Source organism: Dromiciops gliroides, chromosome X (assembly GCF_019393635.1).
Source record: "Dromiciops gliroides isolate mDroGli1 chromosome X, mDroGli1.pri, whole genome shotgun sequence".
Classification (NCBI taxonomy): Eukaryota; Metazoa; Chordata; class Mammalia; order Microbiotheria; family Microbiotheriidae; genus Dromiciops; species Dromiciops gliroides.
In genome coordinates, this window is record NC_057867.1 from 45,552,526 (window position 1) to 45,574,131 (window position 21,606).

General features: G+C 47.7%; 1 protein-coding gene and 1 pseudogene across 2 annotated transcripts in view; one reads left to right on the plus strand and one right to left on the minus strand.

Annotated features, from left to right (window-relative positions):
* ZDHHC9 (zinc finger DHHC-type palmitoyltransferase 9) overlaps positions 1-5,576 on the minus strand; it is a 36,934-nt gene extending 31,358 nt beyond the window's left edge. Inside the window, exons 1-2 of one of the 2 annotated variants that reach the window (XM_043974295.1) lie at positions 5,354-5,576; positions 3,026-3,337 (exon numbers count right to left, since the gene is read on the minus strand). In XM_043974295.1, the coding sequence (XP_043830230.1) occupies positions 3,026-3,192 (167 nt within the window). In that variant the 5' untranslated portion in view covers positions 3,193-3,337; positions 5,354-5,576. The remainder of the gene's footprint in view (positions 1-3,025; positions 3,338-5,353) is intronic. The other variant, XM_043974296.1, reaches the window with a different exon arrangement.
* Positions 5,577-5,798: 222 nt separating this feature from the next.
* Positions 5,799-18,135, plus strand: LOC122733941 (annotated as a pseudogene).
* Positions 18,136-21,606: the final 3,471 nt, after the last annotated feature.

Below are 21,606 nucleotides of genomic sequence, written 5' to 3' on the forward strand. Positions count from 1 at the left end.
AAGCCCCTTTTGAAGCTGCTCCTGTCACAGCAATAAAGTGTCAAGCCAAGCAGCCGTATGGGGTGGTCTAGTCCATCCGAAATGACATACAGGTGGGATAATGTCACTCAAGCCATTTTCGATCTCCCTTCAACAAGCCAGCAAGGGCAGAGGCCTAGTATTAAACTTCAACTCCGTGAAGCTGAGAGTTCAAAATGGAATAGCAAATAGATTGGCAAGTCCCCCGTTCCTAGACAATTGGGAGTTTGGAGATAAGAACGGCAACTATCTGATGTAGATAGTTTAGTGTTCACCTGCCTGAAGGCAGGAAATGAGGCTATCACAAGGCCCTGTCCTGCACTAGGATTCAAAGATGCTACGAAAGCAATATAGTCTGCTCTCTAAACCCCATTACCACCAGAATCTTAAAGGGGGAGGGAGGAGAGAGGTGTGGAAACATGACAGACATCCCAGAAAATGAGAGATCAGGGATCAAATAGTACTACAGAAGGAGGTTGGAGTCAGACTTGGAGTCAGAAGTCTTGGGTTCAAGTCCCAGTTCCATCCCATACCACTGTGACAGGAGACGTCATAGAGTTAAAAGAGATCTCAGATCCCTGTGCCCTAATTTTATAAGGGAAGAAACTGGGTCTAGAGAGCCACCTTGTCCAAGGTCCAACGTCACAGCTAAGTGAGTGACAAAGATTGGAACTCAGGTCCAATATTTCACTTCTGACTCAGTTTTCCAATACATAAAATGGGAAAGGTTCTATTTGCTCTACCTACCTCCTTTACCTTTTGTAAACTTCAGAGTACTCTAGGAAATGAGAGCAATCATTACCATCACACACAGAAGCTGTCCTGCTGTTAGCTAGGCAAAAAGAAGACACCACGGGTCATAGTGTATGAAACACGGGAGAGAGCAGAGACCTCACTTCTCTCCTACTTTCCTGCAAGCCTGAGTGAGGTCTCTAGACTTGGCTTCTGCCTGCTGGAGCCCTAACTTCTCCATTCTATTTCTCAGCTGCTGTGTTTGTTTACTTCCTTCCCCCTCAGGTACCAACCTTCTCTCCAAAAAAAAATATTGACACAACTAGCTGGAACTCGGAAGGGTTTACACACAAGCCTAATCTTCATACCTGGGCCCTAATCACAAGAGATAAGGAGTGGGGGAGAATGGCATCTCAGTGGACTAAAGGACTAAACTCAAACTTGCTTCAGTCAAAGAATAACTTTGCTAATTATCTGCCTTAGCCCTGCCCAAAGGTGCTTGGGAACCAAAGCAGGGAGGTGCTCTGCAACACAGGCCAAAGTCTGTGAAACTGAGACCCACAGGCCGGAGGCTCTGGATTACTGGTTCTCCTGAGCAATCAAAACAGAGACCCAGGACTATCAGCTTATTCAGGGGCTGAAAACAGCCTCCATGAATAGCTATAACCATAAAATTTAATACAGGAAATACACACACACACACACACACACACACACACTCAGCTGGCAATTCAGCAGGAGCCAGAGGAGTTCAACATGGAGGCAAGGTAGAGGAAGAGCAAACAGAACCCAAGACAGACAGAGCCATAACGAAGGGTGAGGAAAGAGAAAATGGGAGTGTGTATATGTCTGCACCCAGTCACCAAGCGCAGTTGAAGCCGGCTGCAATCTTGTTACTTGAGAGGCTACTTTTCCCAAGTTCTTAACCCAGTCAAGTGTGAGCAGTAGCAAAAGAATCTTTAACAAAAGGGCTCAAAGACTTTACCCTTCCAATTCAGTCAGAAATGTGCCCTTCTTTCATCCAATACCATTCCTCAGGCTCGAGTTCCTAACTGATGGAAAACAAGCCTCAGAGTCTGGCTCAGTATTTAGCAGCAAGGGGTGTCCTTTGCAAAGGCTCATGGGGTACTGGGGGAGACCTTGGAAGGGGCAAACTCAGAAAATGAACCCAAGAGAACAGGACCAGTTCTAATTCTCTTCGGAGATGATGAGCCCCAAAGACCACTGTGGCCATGGCTGGCTCCCATCCTGGGGTCAGAGTGTCATGCCTACTACAGCCAAAGATTCTTGTAGGCTGACAAATGCCTAAGCGCAGCCATTCTAAGAGCAAGGCAGGTCCATGATGTCTCTTACCAGCTCCCACCCCGAATGAGTCCAGTATCCACTATTGCCTAAATGAGAAAAAATAATCGACTTGGGATGGTTTCAGATATAAGTGGAATAGGTGGGTGCTTCTAGAGAAAGGAGCTAACTTAGTAAAGCTCCCTGTCCAAAAACATCTTCCCCACCTGATTGCCACAAGTGCCCAACGTACCACTGTTCAGGATTACTTCTTCTGTTAAGGATTTTTTCCCCTGTTAGAATGAAAGTAACAACCAGGATTGTTGTAAGGATCAAACGAAGATATCGGTAAATCATGTTGCCTAGTAGGTGCTTAATAAATGCTTATTCCATTGCAAATAGCTGTCGCCCATTAACCCACTGTCACCCATTAATGATTTACTGCATTTTTAGTTTACACTTGCCAGCTTTTCTAACTTGACAGCAAGCTGGAACCTAAAGATATAGGACACAGGATAGAAAATGGTTGGGGTTTTTTTGGAGGGGGGGGTAGTCTTTTGTGGAGAGGGGAGAGGCAGAAAGGACCAAACAGTAAAGAAGATCTAGAACTTAGGGTGGGGGTGGGGAGGGGAAAATGCAGCTTGGGGACAAGAGATATCTGGGAAAGAGACCAAAGGACAAGGAATGAGTTACTGAACAAAGAAACAAGTCACCCAAGTTCAACAATCCATTTCACCTACGTGCTAGGCTGAAGCCAGATCTGGTGCTATGGAAGTTGGCATCAGAGGGTCTTGGGATTGTTTTCACACTCACAAAAAAGGCAACAGAAAACATAACCCTCCTCCCCACCTGTCCCCTCTCCCCACTGCCATGGCCCCAAGATCTCCTCAGAGGTACAAAGAACAAGGGAACCAGCCAGGCTCCCTACCAGATGACCCCAAGGTTGCGCTGTTCCGAGTTAGAATTAGGCAAGTCTGCCCTGAGGGGAACTCACTCAAAAGCAAAGAAGAGGGTGCAGGTCCCGAGGATGAGAAAGAGGGTCAAATAGAAGATCCCCTTCTGCCTGGCCATCATGACTCGTCCATCGCAGCAAAAGGTGTTCCTGCCTGGGAGCTTCTCCCATTTCCGAGTCACCTTCTTCCTCACCACCATCACAGACATGGCTGCAATACACCTGCTAAGCTTGCCTTCAGTCACAGGAGAAATGGGATTTGGGGCAAGTCCAGGCTCAGAACCACAGCTCTGGTGGCACTGGGGGCTACTGCTTCTGTCGAGCCAGACATCATCGAAAATCAGACTTTCAACCCTAAAAAGAATGAAAAAGGCAAAATGAGATCATAGCAATTGTCCTTTCCCCAGAGGCAGTAAGTACTTCTTCGTGTGGGGGAGAGGCAGAGTGGTTCCTCCCTAATCTGGAACTGCCAAAAGATAGCAGTTCGTTTGAAAAAAGTGCTTTACAGCATGGGATTAGTGGAAAGAGTCCTGGCTTTGGAGTGAAAGGGACCGAAACCCCAATTTAATAAAAACTTCTCTGAATATCAGTTTCCTCTTGTTCAAAATGAACATTATGAACATAATCAACCACATCAATAAGAAAACCAACCAAAATCATATGGTTATCTCAATAGATGCAGAGAAATCGTTTGACAAAATGAACATTATGATGATACTCTGCCTACCCCACAGCGATATTGCTGGGCTCAATTGAGAATACATGGAAAGCACTGTGTAAAATGTTTCTTAAAATGAATTGTTCTTCTACATCTTTCTTTCCCCAATTCCTGATGATCATAGAATCCCAGCTGTGTTTTACAGATGACAAAACTCAGGCTTCGAGGTTAAATGACTTGGACCAAGTCACACACAGAAATTTGGTGTAAAAGCGACTACTAGGCACTGGCTTTCCTCTCTCCCAGGTGTTTGCCCTTCCCACCTAACCATGCTGTTTTATAACCATTCATACAAAGCCTGGGGCTGGAGGGGAAATACTAGAGAGTTTGTCCTTCAAGGGACCAAGTCCCTGTTCTTTCACCTTCTTTCTATTTACTACCCAAACATGACTCACTAGAGGGGATAAGTCACCCTCTGGCATGGATAGGAATTTCTGGACACTGCCACATGATGCATACACAATGTATTTGCACAAACCAGATTTGCCCCAACCCAAACATTGTGTAAGCTCCCCGTGGGTCCCGGAATCTAAGAGTGTCTTGCTAGTTCGTCCAGCGTTTCTGGCATCTCAATGAAAGCACATTCCTGTAGAAGACGGACCTCTCTAGGTAGAGGGCACTGACTCACTAAGGTGGGAGGGGGAGGGCTTGGAGGTAGGAAGGAGCAAAGATGGCAGCAGCGGCGGCAGCAGCTACGAAATGGGCAAGGTGCTATGTGGGACAGTCGGGAGTGGCCCATCTCCATTCCCCCGGGCCTAAGCGCGCTCCCGATCGGAACCTTCCCCCCCACACACACCACCACCCTCCCCCCATCCCACTCCTCGGAGGTCCAGAGCATCGCAGCCGCCGCCACCCCCGCCACATGCCGGGAAGGAGAGGGGGCAGGGAGGGGGCCGTGGGGGGCAGGGCGGGGTGGGGGGGGCGGGAGGGGGGCGAGAGGGCTGCCGAGGAGAAACAACCCACAGGAGGCGGCCGCCGCCGCCGCGGGGCTGGCCCCGCTCCAGCGGGCGCTCCCGGCTCCAGGCCACGGTCGAAGGGGCGATGCCCGGGGGGCCGCGGGAGCAGGGAGGGGGCGGCCGGCCACGCCGAGCCTGGGACACCGCGGAGAGGCGAGCGGCTGCCCGGTGGCGTCGAGCGAACAAAGCTCCGGAGTCCGTGCGACAAATGGACAGCGCGCGGCGGCGGCCGCCCCGAGGCCCTCCGCCCGCACCCCGCACCCCGCACCCCGCACCCCGCACCCTCCCGCCGGAGCGCCCCCTCGAGTGAGAGGCGAGGCCGGGCGAAGCGAGGAGGGGACGCCCCCCGAGCTGCGCGCGCGCACGTCACTGAGCCCGCGCAGCCCTCCCCGGGCCCCCCGGCCCCCCGCGCCCCCCCCCCCCGCCAGCCCGCTGGCGCGCGGACACGCACACACACACACACACGCACACACACAGCCGCGCGCCCCGGGACGCCCCGCCACGTGCCGCCACGACCACGACCACGACCACGGCCACGGCCACAGCCCCCCCAGCGGGTCGGGTCCCGGGCTCCGCGGAGTCGCCGCCGAGCATCCGGGACAGGCAGTCCCCAAGCCGGCCGCCCGCGGCCGGGCGGAGGAGGGCGCGGGGGGGACGGGAGGCAGCCACGCACGGCCAGCGCGCCCCCCGGCTCACCTGGCGACCGGGACTGCGGTGGGAGAGGTGGCGTCCTCCTCCGGGAGGGAGCGGGCGATCTCGGCTGCAGGCGGGGGGCTAGGTGGTGGCTCCTCCGCCCCGCCCCGAGCCCCGGGCTGCCGCCGCCTCCGCCTCCGCCTCCTCCTCCTCCGGGAGGGGGCCGGGGGGGAGGGGGGGGATGGACCTTTGCCGTCGGGAGCCACGGCCAGCTGCGGCAGCAGTCCACCGCTGGGGGAATGGAAAGCGCCGCACGTCAGCCGGCAGCTCCGGCGGCTGCCCGCCTGCCATTGGCCGGCCCCCTCCGGGCGCCTACGCCCCCGCCCCCCTGCCCCGGATTCCTATTAGTTACCAGGCATGCCACTCGACGGCGCCTCCTCCTCCCCTGCTCGCTCCCCCCGCCCCTTCCCCCGCCCGGTGCCAGTTTGCCCTTCGGGTCCTAGTGCCAATGGGCGTGAAGTGCCACTTTGTCACCGAACCCACGCGGCGGGGGGCGGCTGGCGACGGGCAGGGTGGGACCGGGGCCACCAACGGTGCGGAAGCACCTTAGTGAGCGGTGAATGGGACGCTGAACAGCCGCTCCCCCCACCAATCAGGGCTCTACCCCTCCCCGCTCCCTAGTCCTAGGCCTCTCCTTGTTTTGAAAATGATACCCAGGAATTTCACTTTCCCAAACACAAGGAAATCAGCTCTATACCTCTCTCGAGCTAAGCTTTCAACCTTGAGGAGCAGCAGAGGATTGCAGAAAACAGCGCAGGATTCGAACTGAGAGGTCCCAGCTTGAACGACCCCCCTCCTCGAACCACTGGCTGTATGACTTTAGACAAGTCACTCTCCACCCTGCAATTTTTTTCCCTGAAAAAAATGGAGGGAGTTGGGATGCATCGTGATGCAGTGGAAAGGGCAGCAGACTTAGAATCGGAGGACTCTGAGCCATCCCAGTTCTTCCAGTTACTACGGTGTGACCTTGACCAAGTCACTTGCCCTGTTTCCTCATCTCTAACATGGATGACCTCGGAAAGTCCCTCCCAGCTAACACTTCTATGATTCGATTACTGGAATGGACTAGATGACCCTTCAGGACCCTTTCAGGGCTAAATTCTACGACTTCCCCCGCCCTGTTCAAAAGATTCGCCGCTCGGCTTCCCGTTCTCCAACCTGCCCTCCCCCTCCCCATAGATATCTACAGCTTTCCGTTAGGGGCAAGCTAAGACACAGGAGGAAAGAGTTCGCAGTACTGTATGTGCATGATCGCCATCGCCAAAGCTAAGGCTCCCGGCTAAGTTTTTCTGAGAGGGTAGTAAGCCTAAGGGCAGGTCATCAGAAGCCACGTTAGCCAGAAAGATGTGCAGCCCACGCTCAAAGTGCCTTCTGCCCCTGTATAGAGCACTGACCACCAAGGTAAATCCGCCAAAGGGGAGGGAATGGGACCGCCCGAAAGCAGGCTCTTCTGCCCCTCCCATACTGGGAAGACTGTGCTACCAACCCGTGGGACTTGGGGGGGGGGTACTGTAAAGAATCCCACAGATTGGAGAGGCCCCAGAATAAGCGTACTATGTACCGTGCAATAGTCTGGTAGATGTCTAACCGTGGAATATTGTGTCTCAGTGACTTCTGTTTGTTTTCCTCCCCCTCCCCACGAAGGGAGGGCGGGGTGAAGATCTGGGTACTTCATAAATGGTTGTATGGGGGAAGCCGACAACGCTGCTGCTTCGGGGACTCTATACGTGTTCAAGAATTATTTCACTGATAAAAGAGTTAGAAGGAAACTTAGAAACAGCTAGTCCAATTCCCCGCTTTTACTTTAGGGGAAACTGAGGCTGAAAGAGAGTAGAAGTGTCTTGTCTAAGGTCAATCGAACCAGTAGCAAGTGGCAGGGCCATTACTTGAACCTAGGTCTCTCTGGTTTCTTCTCACTCCAAGTCCAGGGCTCTTACCACTGAACCACACTGCCCATTTCTTCTTTCTAGTATTTTTGATGACAGTGAGCCATATAAAGACAATTATATGTGGTCCTTTCATAAAAGCTTTCATTCCAGAGTCTCCGAAAGACAAAGAACTCACTAGCTATTTCAGTCTTCCATCAGGGGATGATCAGACCTGTTCTGAGAAGATGGGCATTTATGAAACAGTTTCCTGGGCTGTCCCCAAACCCGAAAGGTTCTCAAGCCTCCTCCCTGCTTCCTGGCCTCGTTGGCTTCTTTCGGGTCTCAGCTAAAGTCCCACCTTCTGCTAGAAGCTTTTCCTAGCCCTCCTGAAGCTTAGTACCCTCCCTCTGAGATCACCTCCAATTCCTCTTGTCTATATCCTCTTTGTATATAGTGGTATGCATGTTATCTCCCCGTTAGACCAGAGATTGTTTGGGGCCTTTTTCTTATCTCCAGCACTTAGTTCAGTTCCTGGCACAGAGTAGGTGTTTAATAAATGCCAGACCCGGGGCAGCTAGGTGGCCCAGTGGATAAAGCACCAGCCCTGGATTCAGGACGACCTGAGTTCAAATCCGCCCTCAGACACTTAACACTTACTAGCTCTGTGACCCTGGGCAAGTCACTTAACCCCAATTGCCTCACTAAAAAAAAATAATAATAAAATAAAGTAAGTGCCAGACCCGGGGCAGCTAGGTGGCACAGTGGATAGAGCTCGGGTCCTCGATTCAGGAGGACCTGAGTTCCAATCCGACCTCAGACACATGGCATTTACTAGCTGTGTGACCCTAAGTAAGTCACTTAACCCCAATTGCCTCACACACACACAAAAAAAGAATATAACTAAATTCAAAAAGAACTAAATAAAAATAAATAAATAAATGCCAGACCCACCGACTAACACATCTGATGCCTCTTGGAACCTCTACAGATTATAATCATTAGTTTATTCCATCCAACACTCTGTGATCAGTATTATTTAAGAGTAGCATTCTCACTTTTCTACTGGAGGGTGCTACAAAGACAACCCCCTAAGACTGGAGGGGAGAACAAATTCCCTCAGGCCCCACCCCAATATTCTCCGAGGCAATTCTACCCAGAAGCCTCAAGTTAAGGCCCAGTTTCCCTTATTACATGCTTAGGCACTAGCCCTTTCCACCATTTGGAATGCCTCCCCCCACCCCCCATCATGAATTCCCTCCAACTTTCTAGAGTCCAGCTTAAAATTACCATCCTTTATGAAGCTTTCCCTCATCCCCCTATCCTAAAAACCTCCTCCCCCACCTCCCACAACACGATGACTTCCTTTCCACTTAACGACTATTATTGTGGATTATAGTTATTTGTGTTTCAAGAATTGCCCAAATTGAGTAGGAGGAGATAAAGCTGCCTCCTCTCCTTTGGGAAACTATGCAACACTTTCAAAAATCCCAAGCTGCTCTCTAGTTTAAAAGCCAGTGGGTTTTAGCAGAAATAATTCTCCAGAAACGCTGTATGACTGGCATTCGTGAAATAACCTAATCCCAGAAGAATCAAAATTGCAGGTGACCCCAAAAGACAATGGAAAGATGCCTGGTGAGTGTTATAGCATGGTCCAAAGGATGGTTTACACTTGAGAAGTTGCATGAAAGAAATTATCTACGGGGGAGACTAAGTAAACAATTAAAGCCAGTAAGCTTGTGTTGCATAAAAACCAAGAATACAAAATAGGGGTAAAAGGACTATCTGAGCAGGATCACTGGATAAACTAAGTCATGTTGTGGATAGAGCAATGGGCCCAGAGTCAAGACAAACCTCAGTACAAATCTGCCCTCTAACAAGTCACTTCACTTATGTTTGTCCCAGTTTGTCAACTGTATGATGGGGATTCCAAGAGCACCCACCTCACAGGGTCATTGTGAGGATCAAATGAGATCATATTTGTAAAGTATTTAGTACAATGCCGGGGACATGGGCACTATATAAATACTATACTGGGAAAAAGTTTGGCAGAAATGCAATTTAGACCAACATATTACATTGAATAAAAGATAATACCATTTAACAAATTAGAAAACTGAAAGAGATACCTTTACAACTCTGGCTAAGGGGAGAATTCTTAACTGAGACAGAAGTGATCAGAAAAGACAGACAAAAGCTTCTGCATAAACATAATCAATGCAAAAGAATGATAGGAGAAATTATCAAGTGGGGGAAAGAGTTTTTCATAAAATATCTCTAACAGTGTGATATCCAAAATACATAGTAAACTTACACGAATATATAAGACCTAGAATCTTTCCTCCACAGCTGAGTTTAAAAATAATTATGAAAAGTTTTCAAAGCAAGAAATGCTATCAACAACTATGGTTCAAATGTTTCAAATCACCAATAAGAGATCATACAAAATAAAAGAACTCGGACAAAATGACTAAAGTAGTCAACAATGAAGACAAAAGCAAAAGTACAAATACACTATTGATGAAGCTATGCAATTTGTCTTGCTCCTGGGGGAAATCATTTGGATTTGAGAAAATGTGATACCCTTTGATCTTTTGGTTCCACTACTGGACACAAATCCTCAAGTAGGTCAAAGACATCTTTTTAGTATATAGGTTTCCTATATACCAAAATATTCATGGTAGAGCTTGTTTGTGGTAGCAAAAATTCTGAAAACAAAGTGGCTACCCATTAACGGGGGAAGAGTTGAACAAATTACAGTTTGTGAATGTAATGGTGTGATGCGGGGAAAAACACTCAACCGGGAGTCAGAGGATCTGGGTTCAAATTCTAGCTTGGCTATTTACTATCTGTGTGACCTTGGACACTTCACAACTTCTCTGGACCTCAGTTTCCATCTCTGTAAAATGAAAAGGTTACAACAAATGGTCCCTATAATCCCCGGACAAGGACCTATATTTATGTATGGCTAAACCGCCTGGGCTATCACCAGTTATCTTGATTTATGTCTTGCCACTGGACTCTGATGACTCTGGAGGAGAGTTAAGGCTGCTGACTTTGCACATCTCTGTCTCACTTAAATCCAGTTCACTTGTAAGTCAAGACATCACCCTCCTGACGTCATCAGTCCTCCTTGAGAATGAAGGATGAATGAAGGATCTGAGTCACTTGACCCCAATTGCCTCACTTTAAAAAAAAGTTTAAAAAAAAAAGCTTGGACAATTAACTCTTGTCTCATGTAATTTCATGTATTACTTCTTTTTTTTTTTTTTAGTGAGGCAATTGGGGTCAAGTGACTTGCCCAGGGTCACACAGCCAGTACGTGTCAAGTGTCTGAGGCCGGATCCGAACTCAGGTACTCCTGACTCCAGGGCCGGTGCTCCATCCACTGTGCCAACTAGCTGCCCCTCGAGTATTACTTCTTAACCCATAGCACTGGGGAAAAAAGGGAGTGGGGACTTTGAAAAAGCCCATTGTGATTCAAATAGAGCTACTTGACTATGTCTTTAAGCCCAAATCACTGGGCTTTCACTGAGTGGCCAATAATAGGCTCTGTTGCCCAGTGTTTGAGTTTTGAGGGCTCTGAGTGAGGGGCAAAATAGCAATTGTTTTCTGTTATGGCCAGAAACTCCAAGGGTCTCCCCGCCCCCCCCCCCCACTGTTTCTTTTGGAAGGCAAACTATACCATCTTTTGTCTCGATTCTAACATAGCCTTTAGTCACTAAATCTCAGACAAACAGAGACCTGAGAAAGACCTTAATTGAAAAAGGCCAAGGTCTCCCCCTGCATTCCGCACCATTACCAGTGGTCCTGACATGTCTTGCCACTGGACTCTGATGATTCTGGAGGACAGAGTGAGGCTGAAGATTTTGTCCAGCTCTGCCTCACTTAAATCCAATTCACTTGCAAGTCAAGGTATCACCCTCCTGTTGTCATCGGTCTTCTTTGAGAATGAAGGATGAACAACAGCAACAGTGATTAAGCTGCGCGAGCTCGCGCACGAACACACACACACACACACACACACACACCACCCCAGAAAGTTAACTACATGCCCCATGAATGATTAAGTTAGCTCCTCTGCAAATAGCAGGCACTTAATAAGTGTTTGTTGAATTGAGCTGCTATGACCAAAGAGAAGCAAGGGAAAAAAGGGAAATGCATGCCCCTCTGCCCTAGTCTTTAGGGAAAACGTCCCCCATCTCCTGACCCACTTCCTGTGTGCTATTAAAGCAGAACTCTGGTCCATATGAGGCCCCGGGGGGTCCCAGGGTAGCAGTGCCACCGCTCCACATTGTGGGGCTCCACTCCACTCCCGGCCGTACCAGCCTGTCTCTGGGCCACGTTCCCCTCTGAAATTCTGTATGCAGCTGCACGGGCGGTGAGGCTGACTATATGACCAGCATTCAATACTGGTGCCCAGCACTCAACTCAAACGACATCAAATTAAAATTGGCAAGCATGGAGCGGCACTTCCTTCTTCATAATCACATCCTTTGACACAATCATAAAATTATTTCTATATTAGATGTGTGCGCACACACATATATTTCAGAGCCTTTGGCACACTTTCATCCCCTTCATCTCCAGAAATATTCATCCTCAGGGAGTTGATTTGAGTTTTGGAAAGAGCCCAGAGTCTGGTGACTAAGGTGGGGGAACGAGCTTGGAAAGCTCCAACCCAGCTGAAAAATGAGGTGCGACTCTAACATCACAAGACTCGTTTTCTTCCGGGCTGCTAACATGGCTCTGGAGGCCAGTGCCAAAGAGGAGGCCTCCGAGAGCGGTTGAAGACTAGCATGGCCAAGGGTATCACTGGATCACCGATACAATGTGGCCACTGTAGCCAGTGTTTTGCCAGAAAGTAGTTTCTTGTTTTTTGTCTTTTTTTTTTTTTTAACAAATGTAACGCTAACACCAAAGAATACACAAGAAAAGGCTTGATGCCACGGCCAGGAAGAAGGGAAGTGACAAAGTATCATCAGAAATGATGTCATGTGATGGGTATCATTCCTTTTTTTTTTTCTTTTTCTTTTTAGTGAAGCGATTGGGGTTAAGTGACTTGCCCAGGGTCACACAGCTAGTAAGTGTTAAGTGTCTGAGGCCGGATTTGAACTCAGGTCCTCCTGACTCCAGGGCCGGTGCTCTATCCACTCACTGCGCCACCTAGCTGCCCCTGCGCCACCTAGCTGCCCCGGTATCATTCCTTTTAAAAGCAGTCTGCTACATTCTGGCCACTGGCAACATTATAGGAATCCAAGTAACAAAGAAGGAAGGATCCACCCTGCCCCTCACTAGTATGGGACTCGTCTATCAGGTCTGCTCAAATGCTCACTTTGGGAATCATTTGAGGACCCTCTTGAGTTCCTATCTCGCTCGCCCTAGGCGATCCACTGGTCGCCTGCCAAGGGTCAAAGAGACTGACCACAAGGGGAAGTCCCCTCCCCCACGGCTAATAAGCAGGTCATAGCTGGGCTCCCTCCGTCCACGTGGCCTTTTTCCCCAGACCATGTCAGCCATGCACACTTCTCTCTCACCACACCACACCCAACACACAAGCTCTACGGTAGGTAGTAGGCTGGGGGGTAGGGATCAGAGGACTTCACTTTGAGCCTGTATCTTCAAGTTATTTCACTCCATCCACAATTTAGGAATCTCCTAATCTGCCAAATAAAGAGGTTGGACTAGATTTCCCTCAGAGCTCTTGATTCAATGGGAAAACACTTGGGGGGAAAATGGACTAAGCAAAGCCAGGAGAACAATAAACTTAACGATGAATACGATGTACATGGAAAGAACAAACAGCCCGACAAACGTAGATGAATAAAGCCCAATTATAAAAGACAAACTTGGTGACAAAAAAGAAATAAGAAAAGACAGCTGGCCCCTCCCCCCCATTCCTTTACAGAGGTAGTGGGTCCTTGAGTACCGAGCATTGCATAGAAGGTCAGTGTTCTACAGCATTGGGGATCAATGTTGCTGAATTGTTTTTCCTCCTCCCTATATTTCTATTTTAAAAAATTCATTGTTATGAGGGTTGTCTCTCTGGGAGGGAGAAGGAAAAGGCTATAAGGAGAAAACTAGATGCTGTTAAAAACAAAAGATAAAAATAAAATCTATTTTTAAAAAAGGAAACAATATAGAAAATGCTACACCAAACAAGGGATTATCATTACTTTCTCTCTTTTCTCTCCTTTCTCTCTCCTCTCTCTATATCTCTGTCTGTCTCTCTTGTCTGTCTGTGTTTCTCTCTGGTTCATCTGACTCTGTGTCTCTCCGTCTTTGTCTATCTCGTCTGTCTGTGTCTATGTCTCTGTGCATCTGTTTCTGTCTCTCTCTGTCTCATCTGTATGTGCATCTCTGTCTCTCTGTCTTGTCTGTCTGTGCCTGTGCCTGTCTGTCTGTGTCTTTGTCCCTCTCTGTCTGTCTCTGTCTGTCTCTGTCTCTGTCTCTCTCTGTCTCTGTCTCTCTCTCTGTCTCTGTCTCTCTCTCTCTGTCTCTCTCTCTGTCTCTCTGTCTCTCTCTCTGTCTCTGTCTCTCTCTGTCTCTGTCTCTCTCTGTCTCTGTCTCTGTCTCTCTCTCTCTCTCTCTGTCTCTCTGTCTCTCTCTCTCTCTCTCTCTCTCTCTCTCTCTCCCCCTTCTCCCAGAAAACCAACAGGCATTCTTAAGCACATCTGTTTCTCTCACCCTCTCTGCCAGCTATCTGGTTTTCTCGGAGACCTGGATTGCTATGCCTAGCACTACCTCTGGAGTTGTTCTCTCCTATTCTCTGTCCTTCAACAATTCGGTTCAAATCAAAGAAACATGTCTCAACTAGTGACGAGTCCTGGGGTCAAGACTATTACGGCAGCTAGGTGGCACAGTGGATAGAGAACAGGCCCTGGAATCAGGAGAACCTGAGTTCAAATCCGGTATCAGACACTTAACACTTACTAGCTGTGTGACCCTGGACAAGTCACTTAACCCCAATTGCCTCACAAAAAAAAAAATCAAAGCTAAAAAAAAAAGACTATTACAGAAGCAAAGGGCTAGAAGTGGCAGTGAGGAACAAATGTGGGCTCACTGCCTCCTTTTGGCCTGGGTTGTCACAAGGAATGGGAAGATTAGCTTTCAATATCTTGAGGGGTGTGGTGCCCTTAGTAGAAAGCCCCTCAGAGTGAGGAGGTAGGAAGCACAGGGAGATTTTGTCTGAATAGAACAAGGTTCAAATGGGCACACTAGGCTCTGGTCAGATAAGGTTAGAGAGGGACAGAACTAGTCTAGATGGGGACTAGGGTTAAAAAAAGAATGGCATCACTGGCTCTGGAGTCAGAAGGACCTGAGTTCAAATCGACCTCAGACACTTACTAGCTGAGTGACTCTGGGCAAGTCACTGAATCATGATAGAAGAAAAAGAAGAGGAGGGGGAGGAGGAGGGGAATGGCAGGGGCATACAGCTTGTACCCAAGGTGGTAAGCCAGGACAAGAGGCAGAAGTGACCTTTGGGCAATAGGGAAGGAGGATTACTTAGTCAGCAGAACTTGTAGAGTATCACCGAATCACAGAATTTTTGGAACCCATGTTTATTCCTGTTGAATTTCATCTTACGGAGCAGCTAGGTGGCACAGTGGATAAAACACCCGCCCTGGATTCCGGAGGACCTGAGTTCAAATTCAGCCTCAGACACTTGACACTTACTAGCTGTGTGACCCTGGGCAAGTCACAACCCTCATTGCCCTGCAAAAAAAGGGGGGGACAGAATTTCATCTTACTCCTTTCATTCTAATACTCTAGTTGGTCAGAATCATTTGGGATCCTGATTCTATCATCAGGTATAAGGGCTCTCCCTCCCAGCTTTGTATCAATCAGCAGCCACCTATGCCTCTATCCATGGTACCAATAAAGATGTTAAACAGCACATGGTCCATGCCCAGATTCCCGGGGCACTCCACAGGAGACCTCCCGTCAAGCTGACCCTGATGCATTAATGCTTTGAATCTGGCCACTCAAGCAGGACCAAATCTATCTCACGGTGTCATCCTTTAGTCCCCATCTCTCTGTCCGTCCCTTCCACAAAGTGAGTCCACATTCCTGCACCAGTTCATTCAAGAAGGACTGGGGATCTGGAGACTTTCACAAAAGATGCAGACAATGCAGGGATGTTGAAAGCAGCAGGCCTTTATTAAGCACATTTCAACTCCCACAAAGGAAAGTTTAACCTAACAGGAGACATCTGGGGGTGGGAAGACAGGTGCAACAAGGGAAAGCAACGGGCAGGGCCATCACCAGACCTCAAGCACAATGGCCTTTAAGCCACAGTGAGAGAAAGAAGGGTCAACTGACAATGGCCCTGCCTTAGGATAATAGATCAGCTTGGACAGCTCTCCATCACTTCTCCAAGTCAAAATGGGGTCCGACCGGGGTCAAGGCAGCTCCCAAACAGGGCAGCTCACCTGGGGGGCAGGGCAGAGCAGACAGACTGCTCGGTATGGTCCCCAGCCCCACAAGCACTAGGTCCATGTGTACAAGGGTCGGGGGGGGGGGGGGGTCTCCACAGAAAGGCAGGATGGGAGTATGAAGCAGGAGAAAGAAGACATCTCTGGAGGGGAAAGGAAGAAAAAAAGGGGGAAGTTGCACGATAACTTTAATATATATTTCAAAGGAATAGCAGATTGTGCATGATAGGTTTGCCATTTCTGATGCAATCATCTTTTTCTTCCTTATTCTGTGTCATAGAAATGTTTGTTTTATTTCTTAAGTTCAGAAGAAAATAATTTTTTTTTAGTGAGGCAATTGGGGTTAAGTGACTTGTCCAGGGTCACACAGCTAGTAAGTGTCAAATGTCTGAGACTGGATTTGAACTCAGGTCCTCCTGAATCCAGGTGCTTTAGCCACTGTACCACCTAGCTGCCCCTAGAATAAAATAAATTTTAAAAACAAAAAAGCCAGACAAATAAACAAACATAGAAGGACCTAGGGCAGGGAGGCTGTGCGGAGAGAGGAGGCTTGCCACAACTCCCCTAACAGGCATGAGGAGGGAGGAGACAGGGGCTGCTTTCCTATTCTAGAAGCATCAATCTGCTAGGCAGCTAGGAACCTCTGCAGTAGATAGAGCACCAGCCCTAGATTCAGGAGGACCTGAGTTCAAATCCGACCTTAGACACTTGACACTAGCTGTGTGACCCTGGGCAAGTCGCTTAACCCCAACTGCCTCACCAAAAAAAAAACACAAACAAATGAAAAGAAGTAGAAGGTTTGTGCTTCCCACTACAGAGGGCTTACATCATTCCCTGAGAAGTGGTCGCCTGCTACCCCACTGCCTTCAGTTCCAAAGACACCACTGAAGTGATTATTATAAGGAAGTTTAATGTAGCACTTTAGGATTTATTAAGCACTTTGCGACCACTAGGTTGTGATAATAAGAAGCTGGCATTTTTCTATAGCCCTTTAAAATTTGCTAAGCTCTTTATATGTCATCTTTACATCTCATTTGCCTTTCACAACAACCCAAAGAGGAAAGTATTACAGGTATTTATCTCCGATTCACAAAGGAGCAACCAGTAGTTTAGGAAAGTGAAATGACTTGCCCAGGGTCACTCAGCTGACTGAGTGACTAGGCCAAGTTTGGAACCTGTGTCTTCCTGACTCCAAGTCCTGGGCTCTCTCCACTATGACCTGATGGGTCCATAACAAAGGTTCCTGGTACTTAGATGACACTTAGAACCTCGAAGGGGACAGTTCCATGTAGGGAACTGACCTCAATTTCCCATAAGATGCTCTTTGGTGACTGGATCAGAGACAAATTACTGATCTGGACTGACCGTGGCTCTGACTCAACACAGTAGTGCTGACTATAATGCTGGGTATTAGGAGAGGCTCAATCCACATTTGTAGACTGAGGAATCCTGAAATAATAGCTTCACATCACATGTAAGGAACTTGATCATAATGCTTTGCTCCAAGATCATTTATTGAGTTGTCCCATAATATAGCCAGGTATAGTGGAAAGATAATTGGGGGGGTAATAAGTATTTATACAGCACCTACTATTTGTCAGGATGATCTCATTTGATCCTCACAACAACCCTCCGAGGTAGGTGTGACTATAATCCACATTTCACAGTTGGGAAAACTGAGGCAAAGAGAGGTTAAGTGACTGTGTGGGGTCACACAACTAGTAAGTATTTGAGGCCACATTTGAACTCAGGTCTTCCTGACTTTAGGCCCAGTGTTCTATCTACTGAGCCACCAGCTGCATTCACAAGGACTTGATGACCTGGGCCATAAGACCCCTCCCCCCCCACACACACACACACACCAGTCTCCCCCAACCCATGGACATTGTTCCTCAGGTCCTCTTAGAGATGATGTGTTCCATTGGCAAGCTACAATAATGGGGCCAGATGACAGTCCTTATCTGGGGGAGGGACATTTTTTGATACTCCATTTCCCAATGGATCATCCCTTCAAACCACCTGAGGAGGGGCAGCTAGGTGGCACAATAGATAAAGCACCGGCCCTGGATTCGGGAAGACCTGAGTTCAAATCTGGCTTCAGACACTTGACACTTACTAGCTGTGTGACCCTAGGCAAGTCACTTAACCCTCATTGCCCTGCAAAAAAACCAACAACAACAACAAAACAAAACCACCTGAGGTTGCATTTCCAACAAGAACTTACCATTCCAGTGTTAACAGTGATGGCCACATTTGTCTTGATATCCTAAAATTACCATGGTCTCTAGCCCTAAGGATTTCAGAAGTACTTCTGTCTATGTTTCCTGTGTAGTGTGATCCCAACCCAGATGATCTTTCAGTGCCTGAGATCACATAGATCTATATACAACCCAAATAGAGAAACATATAATATAGACTAACTCAGCAATGGACAAAGAAGTATGCTGTGGAATTAGTGAAATTATGGGATAACTTCTACAAATAAAGATAGGGGATTTCGGGTACAGCTAGGTGGCAAAGTGGATAAAGTACCAGCCCTGGATTCAGGAGGACCTGAGTTCAAATCTGACTTCAGACACTTGACACTTACTAGCTGTGTGACCCTGGGCAAGTCACTTAACCCTCATTGCCCTGCAAAAAAAAAAAGATAGGGGATTTCTATTTGACTGCCTCCTATGAGGCCATGCCTCACCTTCCCCTGGAAGGTTTACCTGATACAGCTGTGCCAAGTGAGGTGTTATACATACTAGGAACAACAAAATAGAAATGCTGTGTTTCCTGGACCAACATTGATTCCTAGCAAAGGGTGAAAGTGTGTGTGTGTGTGTGTGTGTGTGTGTGTGTGTGTGTGTGTGTGTCCAATTCTAAAGCTATTTCTGCATCATCCACCAGGACTGGGGCCTTCGGTTTAATTTGACTCAGCATTGGTAACCAGGAGGATTTGAAGTCTTGTGTCCTGCTTGTTCATCCCATTAAAAACTCCATGCATTTTCACTGGCTCTCCCCTGAGTCTAGAATTCTCCCTTTCCTCAGCTCCATCTCGTGGCTTACTTCCTGCTCAGCTAAAACCCTATCTTCTTCAAGAAGCCTTTCTCCAATTCCCATTAATTCTCCTGCCTTCCCCCTGAGCTTATTTACAGTTTATTCTCTGTATAGCCTTTTCTTAACTAGTTGTCTGCGTGTGTTTTTGCCTTTCTTTGTATCCTCAGTGTGTGGTTGAATGCCTGGTACATATTAAGCACTTAAATGCTTATTGACTTAATTTGAAAAGACCCAGGTTTGAGTCTGACCTCTGCTAATTAGTCCCTGTGTGATCTTGGACAAGTCATTTTTCTGGTTCTATTACCTAAAATGAGGGGTTCTTTATGGGGGTAAAATCAGGGGTTCTTTACTTTTTTGTGTCATGAACCTACATGACAATCTGGAGACTGTAGACCCCTTCTCAGAAGAATGTTTTTAAATATAGAAACTAATATACGTGGAATTACAAGGAAAACCAATTATGTGTTCAAATTACCATGGACTCCAGTTTAAGAATGTCCCAGCACTACAGAGTCTCTGAGATTTCTCGTAACTTTCTGTCCCCTGATCGTCCAACCCCACCCCCCACACTTCTCCACTGCCATAGTCAGGCTGGGCCCTTCACTCTCTCCTGGGAGACCCATTCAATGCCCCCTTTTTCTATCCCACTTCAGACTCCAACACTTCATGCCAGCAGCAAGCCTTCCCGGGGTTAGGGAACCAGTGTCTCCCTTCCATCAATCACCCAGTGCAGAGCCTTGGGAAGCTCCATCCTCCATCCAGCGGTTCCTAAATTGGGAGAGTGAACAAACGCCCACTGATCCCACCCTAAGTAAACACAGCCCTGGTTTTCACCAAACTGCACCTCCCTCTTCACTTGGCAGCAGAGTAAATACTTACTTATTCAATCACTGTGCCTGTTCACTGTTTGCTTAGTTCACCCTGCCAGTGCTATGCTGTCTTACTTCGGTTATAAATGGATTAGCCTACCCCTTCAGGCTCTGGACAAATACCCGGTGCCCTGCCTACAGGGGAGTGGAGTTTGGGGAAAAGCAGAGCCAGCGCCAGCAATCCCTTTCCTATGGGTCTGCCCAAAAGACCAGCGGAGCTGCAAAAGGCCGAGTAAACGAATGAATTAATTAAGCCAACAGCTAACACCTAAGGTCAATCTGCTCCTTAGTGGAGCAGATCTGCCTGAACATCCTGTACTGTCTAAAATTACAGCATCTGGCCCTCAAGACAACCCTCTACCTAGCTCTAAATAGGCCCAGCTTTAACGTAGCTCTTATTAAGTGTGAAGGATACACTAGCAACCTGCTCGACTTCAAATATGAACCCAAATAGATCCCAAATATGAACCAAACATTCGAGTAAAGGGAAATCCATTTCTCTAGTGATATTGCTCTCAGTTGATATGATTTATTCTAAATTGCATTGAGGTAAAGGAGGAAAAATTGTGGGTTTTTTGGTTTTGTTTTTTTTTTTAAGTGAGGCAATTGGGGTTAAGTGACTTGCCCAGGATCACACAGCTAGTAAGTGTTAAGTGTCTGAGGCCGGATTTGAACTCAGGTACTCCTGACTCGAGGGCCGGTGCTCTATCCACTGTGCCACCTAGCTGCCCCTGGAAAAAAATGTTTTAACCTACAGTGCTTATATGTCTCATGAAAGTAGCCATTTTCAGGAGAATATCAAACACAGAGAATGTTAGCTATGGAAGGGACCTTAGAACTCATCTGATCCAATCTTCATTTTACATCAGAGGAAACCGGAATCCAGAGCAGGACTTGCTCTTTCATGTCTCATTGTTGTAAAAGATGAGGGCAGGGGCGGCTAGGTGGCGCAGTGGATAGAGCACCGGCCCTCCAGTCAGGAGTACCTGAGTTCAAATCCGGCCTCAGACACTTAACACTTACTAGCTGTGTGACCTTGGGCAAGTCACTTAACCCCAATTGCCTCACTAAAAAAAAAAAAAAAAAGATGAGGGCAACTAGATGGCACAGTGGATAGAGCACTGGCCTTGGAGTCAGGAAGACCTGAGCTCAAATTCGACCTCAGACACTTACTAGCTGTGTGACCCTGGGCAAGTCACTTAATCCCAATTCCCTCCCCCCCCAAAAAAAAGACATCGTGAGCAATAATGTCATAGTAATCTTGAGCCTTACACAGGAGCTAGAAAGTTGGCATCAGACTTAGGAGGACTGGGGTTCAAGTCTGATCTCTGACACAAGGGCTCTGTGACCCTGGGCAAGCAAGTCACTTAAATTTCTTAGTGTCACAAGCTCCTCTAACACAAATTGCAGAATAGTTGCATGTTTGCAAAGAGAAGGTTTTCTCACTAAGGGTCCCAGTATGAATGAAATATATAATTATAACTAGCTTTGTCTTATGATGGAACAGATGAATGCAATTGACCTCAAAAAATACAAAGGGAAAGGGAGGCATTTAGGGGTTCCCCAGACACACCAAAAATAAATGGAGTCAGTCAAGAAGCATTTATTAAGTGATTTTTCTTTTGTGCCAGTCACTGCATTAAGTACTGGGGATACAAAGGAAAGCAAAACAGGGTGCCTGCCCTCAAAGAGCTCACATTCCAATGGGGGAGGAGGAGGAGTAACATGTAAATAATTGCTGTTGTTTCTGTTGTTTCAGTCACGTCCAACTCTTCGGGACTCCATTGGGGGTTTTCTTGGCAAAGATGCTGGAGTGGTTTGCCATTTCCTTCTCCAGCTCATTTTTACAGGGAAGGAAACTGAGGCCAACAGGGTGAAGTGATTTGCCCTGGGTCACACAATTAGTAAGGGTTTAAACTCAGATTTGAACTCAGGAACATAAGCCTTCCTTACTCCAGGCCAGGTAGTCTATCTACTGCGCCACCTAGCGGCCCTTGTAAAAAATTAGGCACATACCCAACACAGAATAAATGGAAGCTAATCAG